The 14,315-nt window shown below is 39.2% G+C and overlaps 1 protein-coding gene across 1 annotated transcript in view; it reads left to right on the top strand.

Annotated features, from left to right (window-relative positions):
* The window catches only part of DGKK (diacylglycerol kinase kappa), a 134,241-nt gene that overhangs the window by 91,208 nt on the left and 28,718 nt on the right, over nucleotides 1-14,315 (top strand). Inside the window, exons 8-13 of the mRNA XM_045860445.1 lie at nucleotides 710-812; nucleotides 7,386-7,569; nucleotides 8,303-8,411; nucleotides 9,184-9,323; nucleotides 10,193-10,274; nucleotides 12,109-12,200. Coding sequence (XP_045716401.1) covers nucleotides 710-812; nucleotides 7,386-7,569; nucleotides 8,303-8,411; nucleotides 9,184-9,323; nucleotides 10,193-10,274; nucleotides 12,109-12,200 — 710 coding nt within the window. The remainder of the gene's footprint in view (nucleotides 1-709; nucleotides 813-7,385; nucleotides 7,570-8,302; nucleotides 8,412-9,183; nucleotides 9,324-10,192; nucleotides 10,275-12,108; nucleotides 12,201-14,315) is intronic.

Genomic DNA, 14,315 nt, shown 5'->3' with positions numbered 1-14,315 from the left:
ATAGCAAATCATTATGTTGTACACATGAAACTAATATAATGTTGTATGTCAATTATAATCTCAATTAAAAAAGAAGATTCCAGTATCTGCTCATTCTCTTTTCATTGCTTTTATATAATCAGGCCAGGTTCATGTTCTCTGTGAATGGTATAATTGTCCAGGAAATGGTGCTTGAAGATGTCATAAATCTCAGAAGAAAGACCATTAGTGGGGAAGGAATCAGAGTCTCAATTCTGTCACTTCCTAGCTATTTGACCTTGAGCAATATCCTTTACCCTTATGAGTTTTGGTATCTTTGTTTCTAAAGTGAAATTAATAATGTCTTCCCTACCACACACAGTTGTTGTAAGGATTGAAGTGTAATAGCATATTATCAGGATTATTACTCTTATGCTTAAAGTAAATTCCCCATTTTGCAGGCCATTAAGTTTGTGCCCTAAGACTGGTGTCTTCTCAGTACCCATGATGAATATCTTATGAAAGCCACCTTTGAAAGGAACTGAGTTCAGAGGCTACACTCAGGGATGATGCAGACCCAAGGTAGAGAGGGCATCCAGGTTGAGTCAGGGGTATGTGTATGGCACCAAATCTCAGAAAGGGAGATTTGAAAACTGTACTCAAATCTTGGAATTGGAATTCAAGATTGATCGATACTATCCTTTTCTCTCTCCCCTCCTTTTTTTCCTCTTTTCTTCTCTTGTCGTTTCAGGTGCATGACAACTGTAGAAGACGGTTTTCCAAGGAATGCTGGTTTGGAAGTCATCGAACATCAGTCATTCCTCCCACTGCCCTAAGCGACCCTAAAGGAGATGGTGAGTAGCTAAACTTTAATCTCAGAAATACACTGGGGAGGAAGGAAAAATAAAAAGACTGGGGAAAATGACTATAATTAAATTATTTCCCCCAACCTGTCAAATATTTCTGGGGAGTAGGAATGTGCATATGTGTAGAGATAGATCATTTCTCATTAGACTTTTGGTGAATGTGATATTTATGGTGTATATGTATGTGGGCATGTTCTCTGTAGTCTCTGTTACAATTGTTTCTTAACAATCAGGATTGCTTTCAGACTTATTATGATTTTCAGACACTAGATAATTCATGAAATAAGTTAGTTTGCATTCAGGTGATCAAGGAAGAACTGCATAAAGGCCCAGGTTATGTTATTTTTAAAATGGAAACTAACACCAAGGTTGCTCCCAAATCTGAAACTAACATGATCATTTCTCCAATGCACTTCACTGATACATTGTCAATTCCTGGACACTAGTGATATATTGAGAGCTTTATTCATAAGGTGTTTGGAGGATACAAAAAGACCCATGATATGGGCATTGCCAGAGCTTATGGTTATTTTGGACCCAGGATATTAACATAATATGACAATTGACAAATTAAGGTAACATATCCTAAGTGCCAAAGCAGTGGTAGAAACACTTGGAGATCAGAAAATATGAGGGATGTCAACCAGTTGTACAAGGTTGCACAGAAAGGACATAGTAATGAAATCAATACAGAAAGAGTAAACATTGTATATAGAGTTTTCTATGAGGAGGTTTAGAGATGTCAGACCAAAGAAATCAGGGGAAAGGAGAGTGATGTTTAGTTTTGTGTTTTTTAAAAAGAATAACTGAGACATGTAAGGGGAAAAACAAGGGCCAGACAACCATGAGTTTTAGTCACTTACTAGCTGGGTAACCTTGACTAAGTCACATTCTCTGAGCTTTACTTTTCTTACCTGCAAATGTGAATGATACTGTATATTGCAAAGATAAGTGATAATATGTAAAAGACCTAAGGATACAGAGACATGGCCAAAAAAAAAGGACCACAAAACTAAATCCCAAGTCTTCTAGCTCAGTTGAAAATTGTACACCTGCAGAGATAATTCAGTCTTTAGCACTTGCTAATGATGTCTTTTTTAGTTCATTTCTCTTTCCCCACATTTTCTTTGCTTCTTCTGAGTCTTTCCTTTCCACCATTGAGTTGTTCATTTGCTTTTTCCATCACTCATTAAAGAATGGGAGCTGTCAAGATTAAAATCACCACAGCTAAAAAAAAATCTGACCTATTTTACTAACACTACAAAGTTTCAAAGTGTATTTACCAACTGACATGCTATCATTTCACTAAGCCAGTAGAGAGATACACTGCCCATTAATTTGAGTTGGTGTATGGTTATTTTTACTCTGTATATGGTCAATTTCACTTGCTGGAAGAAAGTTTAAAACCTTCTCAGAATCTTTAATCTATATTTTGCTAATATACTAATTTATTCATCTCTGACATGTGGGAAGTGATTAATGAACCAATATTTCATTTACTTAAGAAGTATCCCCATATTGATTCTTGCTGCCCACTTAATTGCCAACAAAGAGCAGCATTAACTGGGAGCAAAGAAAGGAAAAGAAGGAAGAGTTTTTAGTTTCATTAGTCAGAGAATAGAAGGAGGCAAGGATTCCTGTATCCGTCACAACACATTCTTAGAACAAGACACAACACATGTGTACATGTGTGCACATACATGTACGTGCATTCAGAGCCATTCCAGTTTCTTCCATTTTATTTTTCCATCCCTAACACAGATACAGACATACATTAATACATGAAATGAGCCATTCACACAAGTTTCTGCAGGCAAGCATATTCATATGTCCCATAATGACCTGCACAAATACAAAGCTAACCTCATTCAGGGATGCATGCATGTATTATTCTCATATCTACTCAAATATGTAACCACATAGAGTTGCCTACCAGATAGTTGATTATAGAAGTGCTGAGACTGATTACCTGGCAAATAAGAGATGCTTGACTGGGTAGGAGAAGGAAGGGTTTAGGAGGAAGTTGATAGAAGAGGAAAAGTAGCAAACTAGTTAGCTGAGCAAACTCAGGCTGCTAATAAAAGTCAATTTAGTCTTGAATCTGAGACTTTGCTCACCCTCACAAGAACCTTCAGAAGACTGAAGGATACCTATCTCAACATCTCACAAATCACCTCAAATAGGTGTTAAGGGACTGGCACCTCTCCTTTGTAATTTGCTCAACAGGTTCTATGTTTATTGTCCTTATAGAAGTTGGGGTTTTCTTTTTAGTTTTTTTCTATGTTATGTCACTTCTTATTCTTGCTATAGATCATCAACTAATGGCATTGCTACTTTCTTTTGCTTTCTACCAATGACATAAAATGGCTTAGAATCACCTGGGCTAAGTCATTCTTTTTGTGTAGTGTCTTATCTAATGCCACATGAGTTAGCTTTTAGCCTTTCCTCCTATCATCTATAATCTTGATCCAACTGAATCTCATTCTTGGAAGCCCTTCTTTCTATCATGTATTACTTGTCCTGTGATTTCTAAGGACTATCTTCTAAGATCTCCTTACCTTCTTGAATCTTCCTGGGTTTTTGGCCTATGCAAATAGGCTCTTTAATAGGTTTCCTGTTGAGAAGTTCCACCTCATATTAGGGATAATAAAGTCCATAAAGTTTATCTGGCCCAATCCCTCTGGCCAAGCTAGGGAATCCCTTCTCTAGTATCCAGGGTGGAGGTATCTGGCTGAGGTAGTTGTTGCCATTGTTGAGAAGCACTCATCCATTCACTCATTTATTTACTCAGTCAACAGACTCTAATTTCTGAGCATGCTTTCTAAATCCCTTTTTTCCTATCTAGTCTGCTTGGTAAATTTCTTCTCTCATCTTATAGAGTGAGAACAAAATCCAACATTATCTCCTGTTTGAAGGCTACTGTAATTGTCTCTCTCTGCTTTCCCAACAAATGTATTACTTTCTTTGCTGTATACCCAAAATATACATCTCAAAGTACCTAACACACTATACTATACATCTCATGACATGTCTGACTCCCACACCAGACTGTGAACTCTCTGTATCCCTAGCACTTAACTCAGACCAGGGTACATGGTATATGCATAGTCAAGATTTGTTGCATGAATTCACTAATATAGTTATGAAATATTTCTTATATGTAAGTCTCAGTGATAAGCAATCTAGAGAATATGAGATGACTAAGACAGCATCCCTGATTCATATGGTGGCAAAATAGTATATAATTCAGTGATTGTCAAAGTTAAGAATGCATTGGAATCACCTAGAAGGCTTATTAAAACATGCATTTCTAGGCCCAACCCTCAGAGCTTTTGATTTAGCAGATCTGGGTAGGGCATAAGAACTTGCATTTCAAATAAGTCCCCAGATGATACTGATCCTACTAGTGCTGAGAGCGCATTCCATCACTTACTAATGGTGCGAGCTTGGACAAGTTATCTGATCTCTCTGTGCTTCATCTGTCATATGGTTTCTGCCAATAGGAAATAATAGTTGTACTAGGTGTGGTATGGGGGTTGAATTAACATTTGTGAAAGAGGATTTTAACATACAGGAAGGAGAACAAGTAGGCCAACCTTATGCTAATTAAACATCTTTCTGTGGTATGAACTAAACAAATTTGAAGACTATTGTCTCCCTCATTTGGAGTACTGTGGTTATATTGATTCAGCTCAAAGAGGCATAGGGGTTTTTTTTTTCCTTTTTGGAAAGGCTCTTTCAGGTTGTTGACTCATCTGGAACTTCAAGTCAACTAAATCCCCTAAGCCCTTTTCACACTTGATGGTGCCAAGCCAAGGTCCTATTGCTATTTTTCTCTTATCTTCTTAGTCTCCTACAGCCGTACCCCATCACTACTCACAGTTAACTAGTGCCATTTATTTATTGAATACTTTTCAGTATTTCTTCATGAATATGACAGTAAATATAAATAAATATTCCTATACCTCCTCTTTTTAACACTATACACACTGTTCAGCAACTTGCTTTTTGGGGAGTTTTTTTGTATCAACAAAAGACTACTTCCTCACACTTTTATAGCTATAAGATATACCATTATATGGATATACCATAATTTATTTAATTAGTCCCCTCTTAATAGATTATTTGTTAGTTTTCAGTCTTTTGCTATTATAAATATTGCTGCAATGAACTTCCTACATGTTATTTTACATATACACACAAATGTGTAATTACTGGGTCAAATGCATATGCCAAATTGCCCTCTATAGAGTTTGTGTCACTTTGCTTGTCCATCTTCAGTGTATGATAGTGCATATCTCCCCATGAGATATGCACCTGTGAGACCCACTAGATGCTGGCAGGAAGCTATTTCCATTAATCCTCTAATTGAGGTACACACTCGAAGTCATATACTCACCTACAAAGTGTTGCTGACAAGAGGTTACTGAGTAAGGAAGGGTAGGACAGAGCAAAATCAAATTTGGAAACAAAGAAGAGGTAAGATTGGGGCCAGGCCATGAGTTAGGGCCTGAATTTTTGGTTGGTAGGAGAGCAAGCACATAAAAAGATACCACCTTTTGACTATTTTCTTCATATATCTTATGACCTGACTCCTAGTGTTTCAGTTCTGTACTGAATAGTCTCATCCTTGTTTTCCATTTCCTCTAACATATTTTTGCCATTGTATCTATCCCCTGTCACCTCTTTGACCTCATCTTTTGCCACTCTCCCTCTTTCTTACTCGACAACAACCATTCTATTCTCTTCACTGGTCCTCAGACACCCCACACATTCTCTCTTCCCTGGCTCCTATCACTTATTTTTTATCTCTTCCCCACAAAATTCTTCCCCCAGATATCCATATTTCTCACCTCCTCACTTCCTGCAAGCCCCATTTCAAATGTCACCTCCTCAGAAAAGCTGTCCCTGTCCACCTGTCTAAACTAACATTCCCTACATTCTCCATCCACTTCTCTTGCTTTTTTTCTTCATATCACATTTTTTTTATATTTATGGGTTATGCTCTGTCTCCCTCCATTAGAATATAAGTTCCACATGATCAGAGACTATTTTCTATCTTGGCCATGACTGTATTCTCACAATGTAACAAGAATAAGCACAGATAATGCCCTCAATACGTATTTGTTGAATAAAGAAATTACTATGTTTTAACTAACATTGTGTTAGCATATCACTTTTTATTTTAAAAAAAGCAGTTGGAAAGGGGGACTACTTTTGGCTAACATGTTCAGAGTGAGTAACTACTTCAAGCTATACTAATGAAGGGACATAATAGATGCCCCTTTGCTGAGTCTTGGCAAACCCTGAAAATTTGGTATATGACTGGCTAGCTGGCTTAGAAATTGGCCCATAGAGGAAGACTGCTTTATACTTTTCCAGGCAAAACAGCCATGCAATCTGCTCAAGTCAGCATTCTTCCTTCAAGCTACCTTTCACCCAGGCTACAAGTGGTACTTCTCAATCCACCCCCTGGTCCAAACCATTCAGGATCAAGCTACATGCTTTTTGCCCTCTGAATTTATTTTTGCTCAAGCATCCCTGGTGAGCCACAAGCTTAGAGATTTGGGGGCTCATGATTTGTCTAGCATCCCTAGAGGGTCGTTGTCCAGTGCTTATCCCCCTGCCAATAAGCTCTAAGACTCAAAACAAGTTGGCAAGCTTTGGCAATTTAGACTGCCATAACTCCACTTCTCTATGGAGAACTTCAGTGTTGGGGATTATTAAAAAGCCTCTCTCCTGCTCAGACAATTTCCCTATAGTTTTATTTTCTCTGAAAGTTGGTATGATAACTTGAATTGCTCTGTCAGAGCCTAAGAGGAGTGATTAAAGTTCCCTGCTTCATCCCACATTGGTATGTTCAAGTTTTCACTCATGGTTAAAAGGCAGCCTTTTCTCCCCTCTCTTCTGACCTGGTATCTTCTCACTATAAGAAATAAGGCAAGGCAAATCCCTAGCACAGAAAGGACTAGTTGGCGTGCTGATTTTCCTCCTTGGCTCTCAATCTTCTCCTTCCTCAGTTTCTCCTCAGCATTTTATTAATTCTTCATTGTGGCACCAATTTCTTTATTCCTTATGTTCCAATGTACTCTTGTGTATGACCCTGTCTCCCCAGCTTAAGGGCAGGAATTATACTCTTAGCAATATCTAGCATGATGATTAGAATGTAGTAGTTGCTCAGCAAATGTCAGTTGCCTGGCAACAGCTGGGTAAAGGCTAGCTGGGGTTTTTTGTTTGTTTTTTAATAAAAGCCCCTTGGGTTTTATACTGATTTCTCCTCTGTTCCTGTACCTTAAGAGTCTAGGGCACAAGGACAGTCTGGGAGATACTGGAAATGTGTATTAGCTTGATTATGGTGATGGTATCATGGCTGCTTGCTTATGCCTAAACTCATTAAATTGTATACATTAAGTAGTGCAGTTCTTGTATATCAATTATACCTCAATAAAACTGTTTTTTACAGGTATTTGCAAAATTTGATGTTAAGTTGTATCTTGTTTCCATCTCAATGGCTCTGTTCTTTTCCCCCTTCTTTTTCTTTTTGTTGTGTGCATATATCAGGCCAATTAGTAGTATCTTCAGACTTCTGGAATCTTGATTGGTCATCAGCCTGTTCATGTCCCCTTCTCATCTTCATCAACTCCAAAAGTGGCGATCATCAAGGGATTGTCTTCCTCCGAAAATTTAAGCAATACCTTAACCCATCGCAAGTGTTTGACCTGTCAAAGGGTGGACCTGAAGCAGGGTAAGCATGGGAAAAGGCATATAGTGGGTATATAGAAGGGATTTTGCCTTTTATACCTTCTAGACTAGAATAGACTTCCTGGAATTAGTTCTAGTACTCGAGCAGAAAAGAACTATTTTCTCAAGTTAGGGCTCAGATGTAATAACTCCAGAGTACTTAGGATTGGCTTGTATTTTGGAGGACTTTTAGACCTCTCCCATAAATACTTTCAAGCCCATATCCTGCTCTCAGATTTACCCCAACTATTCTGGTTAGAAAAGGTAAAACTATGTCTCCTGACTCAGAGATGGAGGCAAATGAATATTGCTGTCAACCTTTTCTGTCATTCATTCTTTTTCCCCCCATGGGGCCAAATAGATATATCTCTACTACAGGCCTCTTTAATTTGACAATCATCCAGCTGTTCAGTCCTAGTTTCTGTGAGTCCATTGGCTACCATGTGAGGCATTCTTCTAGGACCTCAGGGAGTAGATTTAGCTAGGTTACTAGTAGCTTCCAGAGCAAGGTTGGGCAGAGAACATTGTGGGTTCAGGCAAGGTCTGACCTCCAGGACTGCCTGTGGGAGCATTGCCTATAATTTTAGGAACACAGAGAGATGGGGACTAAGGGAAAGAAGGCAGGTATCCTGTTAGAAGGGTACATAAGCAGCAGTCCTTGGGCCCTGGCACATTGTAGGAGAGTTGTAAAACCCAGCAGTTCATGAAATGACTCCCTTTTCTCCTTTCCTTTCCAGGCTGTCCATGTTCAAGAACTTTGCTCGCTTTCGCATTATAGTTTGTGGAGGAGATGGTAGCGTGAGCTGGGTCTTATCTCTGATTGATGTCTTAGGATTACATGAAAAGGTGAATCCCTAGCTGACTGAGTTTAGCCATTGCTAGAAAGACTGGGATGTGGAGTTTCTCATCCCAAGAAGTCCTTGGCTTTCACTCTCCTTATTTGTAAAACATATATTTTCTATTGGTTTCATACTCAACCTGACTGGTAGATTTCCAGTCTAAGCCTGCTCACCTAGACCATTTTCTGGTTGTCTGTCTATGGACAGAGAAATGAAAGAGTTAGCAGGAAATATGAGCAGTGCTCTATTCCCCAAGCCCCAAATTGAAGATTGGAAGGGGAGGAGAACAAACAAAAAAAGTGGCCTCAGGCAAGATTCAGTCCCTAATTTTCCTACCCTTCCTGAGGCAACTGATTGTCTTCCTTGAGTCTTAAGAGTAGCAGAAACTTTCCTCTACCTCTCCCCCCTTTCCCTAAGCAGCCCTCTGCTCTTCTGAGTCCAGTAGCTTTTTCTCCTGAGACTCCTTACCTCTTTGGCCCAGCCTAGATGCAGATCTGTGGCTATATTTCTCTTTCCTAAAGTGACTATATATATTAGCATATTCCAGCAACTTTTGCCTTCACTGGGTAGGTTTCATATGACCAATAGTAGGGTCCAACTCTTTAGGGAAATTTTCAGTCCATTTTGAACATCTTCCTATTGCATTTCCTAGAATCATAAATCCCTTATTGCCACTGTCTTTGATACCACAACCTTTCCCAAATAGTGCCTTCTGGGTTCTTTCATGGGTGAATATTGGTAGCACTGTCTGAAAACAATGTCTGGTTTTATTCTTGCAGTGTCAGCTGGCAGTCATCCCTCTTGGAACCGGCAATGATCTGGCCCGTGTCCTAGGCTGGGGTGCATTCTGGAACAAAAACAAGTCACCCCTGAATATCCTCAACAGAGTAGAGCAGGCTAGTGTGAGGATTCTAGACAGGTGAGTGACTGAAACATCATGCCATTGTGCTTTTTCCAGTTGTACACTATTTACTCCCAGTTACATCATCTCAATCAGGAATGTTCTAACCTCCCTCACAGAGCCTTTCTGGCTTCAGTGAGGGACAGTTTGGGAGGTGGGGGGCTTGACTATTAGGAAGCCAGGGTCTACCATGTATCCTTCCAACATCACTGAAGCCTGTCATCAACTGAAAATATCCTAGAGCAGGAGCTCCATGGCTAAATTTCAAAGGTTCCGTGAACCTCCTTCAAATTACATAACTACATAAGCATATTTTTAAGTATAGAAACTATTCTACAGCTTCATCAGGTTCTCAAGGAAACTAAAACAGTAAGAATTTATAAATAATTGGACTAGATTGTCTCCTGTCTAGAGATGAGAGAGTATTTCCAACCTATCTTCTGATAAAAAAGACCTTCTGTGCTGGGACATAGTATTTAATATATGACTTCCCATAAGGATATCCTGGTGTGCTTTCTCAAGATATCAAGCTGGGCCCTACCATAAAAATTCTAATTCAGTAGGTCTTAGGTGGGACCCTGGTATGTGTATCTTACAAAAGTACTTTAGGTTATCTTAATAGTTACCTCTGGTTGAGAAGCACTGCTCCCTGAGAATCCTGTGATGGAATTCCTTCCATCACAATGTCTTAGAGAAGCTACAAGGCAGCGACTCCTCTTGTGGTATACCCTAAGATCAGGTGACTTGAGATAGCTTGGGCATTCACTAAAATCTGTTTCTCCCCAACACATAAACACTTTGATCTCTTTTTAACATGTGAAGCAAAAATGACAGCCTGTGATGAAACAGAGTTCTAAATATCTGTTTGTCTTTAAACTTCATTTTAGATGGAGTGTGATGATCCGCGAGACTCCCAGACAAACCCCATTGCTAAGAGGACAAGTTGAAATGGATATACCCACATTTGAGGTAATTACTGCTCAGCTGTGATTCAGGCCAACATCTTTATCACACAGTGAAATAATAGGCAAAATCCAGAGAGAAGCTATTGTGTTGTCTATGAGATTGATAAAAATGAGATCCTTGAAAATCTGGGGACATGTCAATCAGCAGCTATTTACCAAAAACTGTGGTAGGTACTGGGGACATAATTTACTATGAATTATAATTATATTTATTTATAATTATATAAGTATAATTATATATAACTAAATTCATTATATTTATAATGAATTTTCTATTATAATGAATTATATATTATAATGAATTTACTTATAATTATAATGAATTTATTTATACTTATAATGAATTTATTATGAATTATATAATTCTTATGAATTAACTACTATGTGTGAGATACTATTCTAGCAGCTGTCAATTGGCAGTCATCCCTCTTATATGCTACTTGGTAAAGAAGAATGACAGAGTCCATGCTGTCATGGAGTTCATAGTCTAGTTGCAGTGGTAGGAAAATAGTTTTTATAAAGTAATATGACTGTTAGTATGTAAGGAACTAGCAGGGGTGGAAACTACCTTAGGTCTACCTAACCAAGTCTGGGGGAAATCAGGGAATGCTTCTCTGAATGAGCACCATTTCAGAAGATATTTAGGGACCAGAGAGAGTTAAACAGGATAGTAAAAAAATAAAGAGGAGGCCTGTTGCAGATAGATGGAACAGTGTGTGTGTTCCAAAGGAAAGAGAACACAGAGTATTCACAGAACTGAAATGCCTTCATAATGGCTGAGGCATAGGGGTCAGGAAGTGTATATAAGCAGAACGACTAAAGATAAGGCTGGAGAAGTAATCAGGGGCATGTCAGGAAGAACCTGTTAAACCACAATAGAAAATTGGAACTTTTGTCCTAAGAGCAATGAGAATCATAAAAGATTTGTTTTTATCTCATTATGAAAAAATTCAAACATATAGGGAATTTTAAATGGTAGATTCTACCATTAATATTCTACTATACTTTATCATGAATCTGTCCATCTATCTATTCTGCTATCTAATAGAAAGGATTTAAGCAGGGGAATTCCATGGTATGTGAAGAAACAATTGAAAGAATAAAGACTAGAGACAAGAGAAAACAAGAGATGCTATGATTGTCTGGGGGAAGATAATGATTTGAAATGGACATATTTAAGACATACTGAAGAGAGAATCATCAGGGCTTGATAGACACAAGTTGTAGTTAAAAGTACAGAGAGGTTAAAAGATTCAAGAATCAGACTGCCTGGAATGGAATTCTGACTCTGCCATTTATCAGCTACCCCTTTTCCTGTGTCTCAACTTCCTGTTCTATGAAATGGGGATAATAATAATCTTTATATCATAGGGTTTTTATAAGGGCTACATAAAAAATATACTTGTAGTTTAGAACAGAGCTTGGCACATAGTAAGTATTACATAAGTGGATGCCCTTGTTATTACTAATATTATTATATAAGAGGTGATACTCTGACATTGGAAAAATGTGTGTTCAAATCCCAAATCGATTATTTACTAGCTATGTAATATGAGATTGTTCATCTGAAACATTGAAAAAACATTACCACCTTTATATGAAATTAGAATATTTATTACAGTGAAAGTAAACAATATAGACCTCTTATTTTTAGAATGACCACAGATCTAATATTATCTATAAGGATCTTCAAAAGAATTCCTTGCTTATGATTATTTCCAGAGAAGCAGTTGACTTGATGGTAAAGAGTCAGTAAAAAAATAATAGGAAATGAGGATGGGCAGCACACTGTGTCACAGTGCTGAGGAACCAGGGCTAAATACTCCTTTCCCCCCTAGGCTGCTGCCATCCAACACTTAGAATCTGCAGCCACTGAGTTGAACAAAATCCTGAAGGCCAAGTACACCACAGAGGTGATCATCGCAACCAGGTCAGTCTTCTTTTGGCTCTCAACCTTTGGGGATGTTTTGCCCCTCCTGGGCTGTGTTCAATCAGAGATAGGATTAATTTTGATAGTTTGGGGTATTGCAGCCAAGAAAAGTACAGTAAGTCCTCATCTAACATCATCAATAAGTTCTTGGAACTGTTGGAAAACAATGTACAATGAAACCAATTTTGCCATAGGCTAATTGATATAAACAAGAGTTAAGTTCCTATGGTATCTCATCAATGTTAAAAGAAAGTGACAATGAACAAAACGATGTTATTTAAGGGCCTTCTGTATATGTTTATTTTTTCAAATCAAATTTCTCCCAACTCAAATTTCTTGGAGGGAAAGGTTAGGAAAAAAGATGAGATTGGGTTGAGAGGTCATGCTACTCCAGAAAGAAAAAATAACATGTCAAAGATTTAGAAAAAGGGGAGGAATTCTGGTCAAGATGGCATAGTAGATAAATATTGTGCTTGCCTCCTACCATGACCACATCAAAATTACAACTAAACTGACCTGGCTGGTATGACTCAGTGGATTGAGTGCCAGACTGTGAACCAAAGAGTCACTGGTTCAATTCCCAGTCAGGGCACATGCCTGGGTTGCAGGCCAGGTCAGGTCATCAGTAGGTGGCATGTGAGAGGCAACCACATATTGATGTTTCTCTCCCTCCCTTTCTTCCTCCCTTCCCCTCTGTTTAAAAAAAGAAAGAGGATGCTTACTGAAGATTTTTTAAATTATTTTTAAAAATTACAACTAAACTATAGAACAACCATCATTGAGAACAACCTGAGCACTAGCTGAACAGAATTCCTGTTACTAAGGATATAAAGAGAAAGCCATGTTGAGTCTCATAGAGGAGATCAAGACACAGAACAGGCAGGCCCCACAAAAACTGTGTGCAGTTTTGAAGAGATATTTAAGCTACATTGGTCCCCACTGAGGATGGAGGAGTCCCAGGCTCACACTGGGCTGCCCAGCCCAGGGTTCTAATGCCAGGAAGGGAAGTCCTTATAACATCTGGCAGCAAGGATTGTGGCTGAGTGATATGGAGGATTGCTGGAGCCCCGGGCACTACAGCTCTTAAAGGGACTGCACACAGACCCACATGCTCACAAACTCACTCACTCTGAGCCTCAGCACTGGGGCAGCAGCTCAGAAAGAACCAAGGACATCCAAGAAGGAGCCAAATTGACTATCTTCATGGCAAGGGCTGGAGGGGCAGGGATCAGAGCAGCTCTCCCTAGGATAGAAGTGCTGGCAGGAGCCACTGTTCCTTTGTTGAGAATCTCTCTTCATTTAGCTAGCAGGTGCAGGTGGGTGCCAAATAAAGCTATCTATTATCTTGGTTAAAACTATTCTTCCCACCCTGGTGATCTTCTGAGACCTTGCCCCGACCCAATTCACACGCTCAGACTGAACCTCTCTTAGCAGCTTTCCCATACGAGTAGCCTTTCGTGGCTCATTTTTCAGGTTTTCTTAATATCTCTCAAAAGTCCACAAACATCAAACAAGGAGTGGCTGGCCTTGGCATACCCCAAACCTTTTGCTAAGCAGTCCAAAGCCCAGTACTAGAGGCAACTGTCCTTGATTAACAGCATAACCACTCTCAGAGGCTTCCAAGACAAGCACAGATGGTAACTAACCACAGATCCTTCTGTAAATCCTACCAAGTGGTTCTGGATTACACATAGGAAGTAGCTGACTTCGCCTCTGCCAGAGTCCCTTCTAGAACCAACAAAACCAGTGGCCAGCTTCAGACAACACCAGGGCACCACCCAAACAAATTCACTTATAACACACCCATAGGGCAGATTGAGCAGGCACAAGATCCCCAGTAAAGTGAGTCCTGCTCAGTGGGATCAGCTCCCTGTACAACAGCTTGTCTGCTATAGTCATGGCTATTCTCCACAGTCAACCAGACAATCAGTCACACCCACTGACATGCTAACAGCAATCAAGGCACAACTACAACAGGAGGGTACATACTACCAACACAAGGACACCCCTGGAACACCAGGCTCAAGTGACCAGGGACACTGGGCCACACATGACCCCTGTTATATAAGGACACATTGTCAAGACTGGGAGATATAGCTGATCTACCTAATACAT

Source organism: Phyllostomus hastatus, unplaced genomic scaffold (assembly GCF_019186645.2).
Source record: "Phyllostomus hastatus isolate PE091 unplaced genomic scaffold, TTU_PhHast_1.1 phas_scaffold_200, whole genome shotgun sequence".
In the NCBI taxonomy this organism is placed as follows: Eukaryota; Metazoa; Chordata; class Mammalia; order Chiroptera; family Phyllostomidae; genus Phyllostomus; species Phyllostomus hastatus.
The sequence above is the reverse complement of the archived record's forward strand: the minus strand, read 5'-3'. Positions and strand labels throughout refer to the sequence as shown.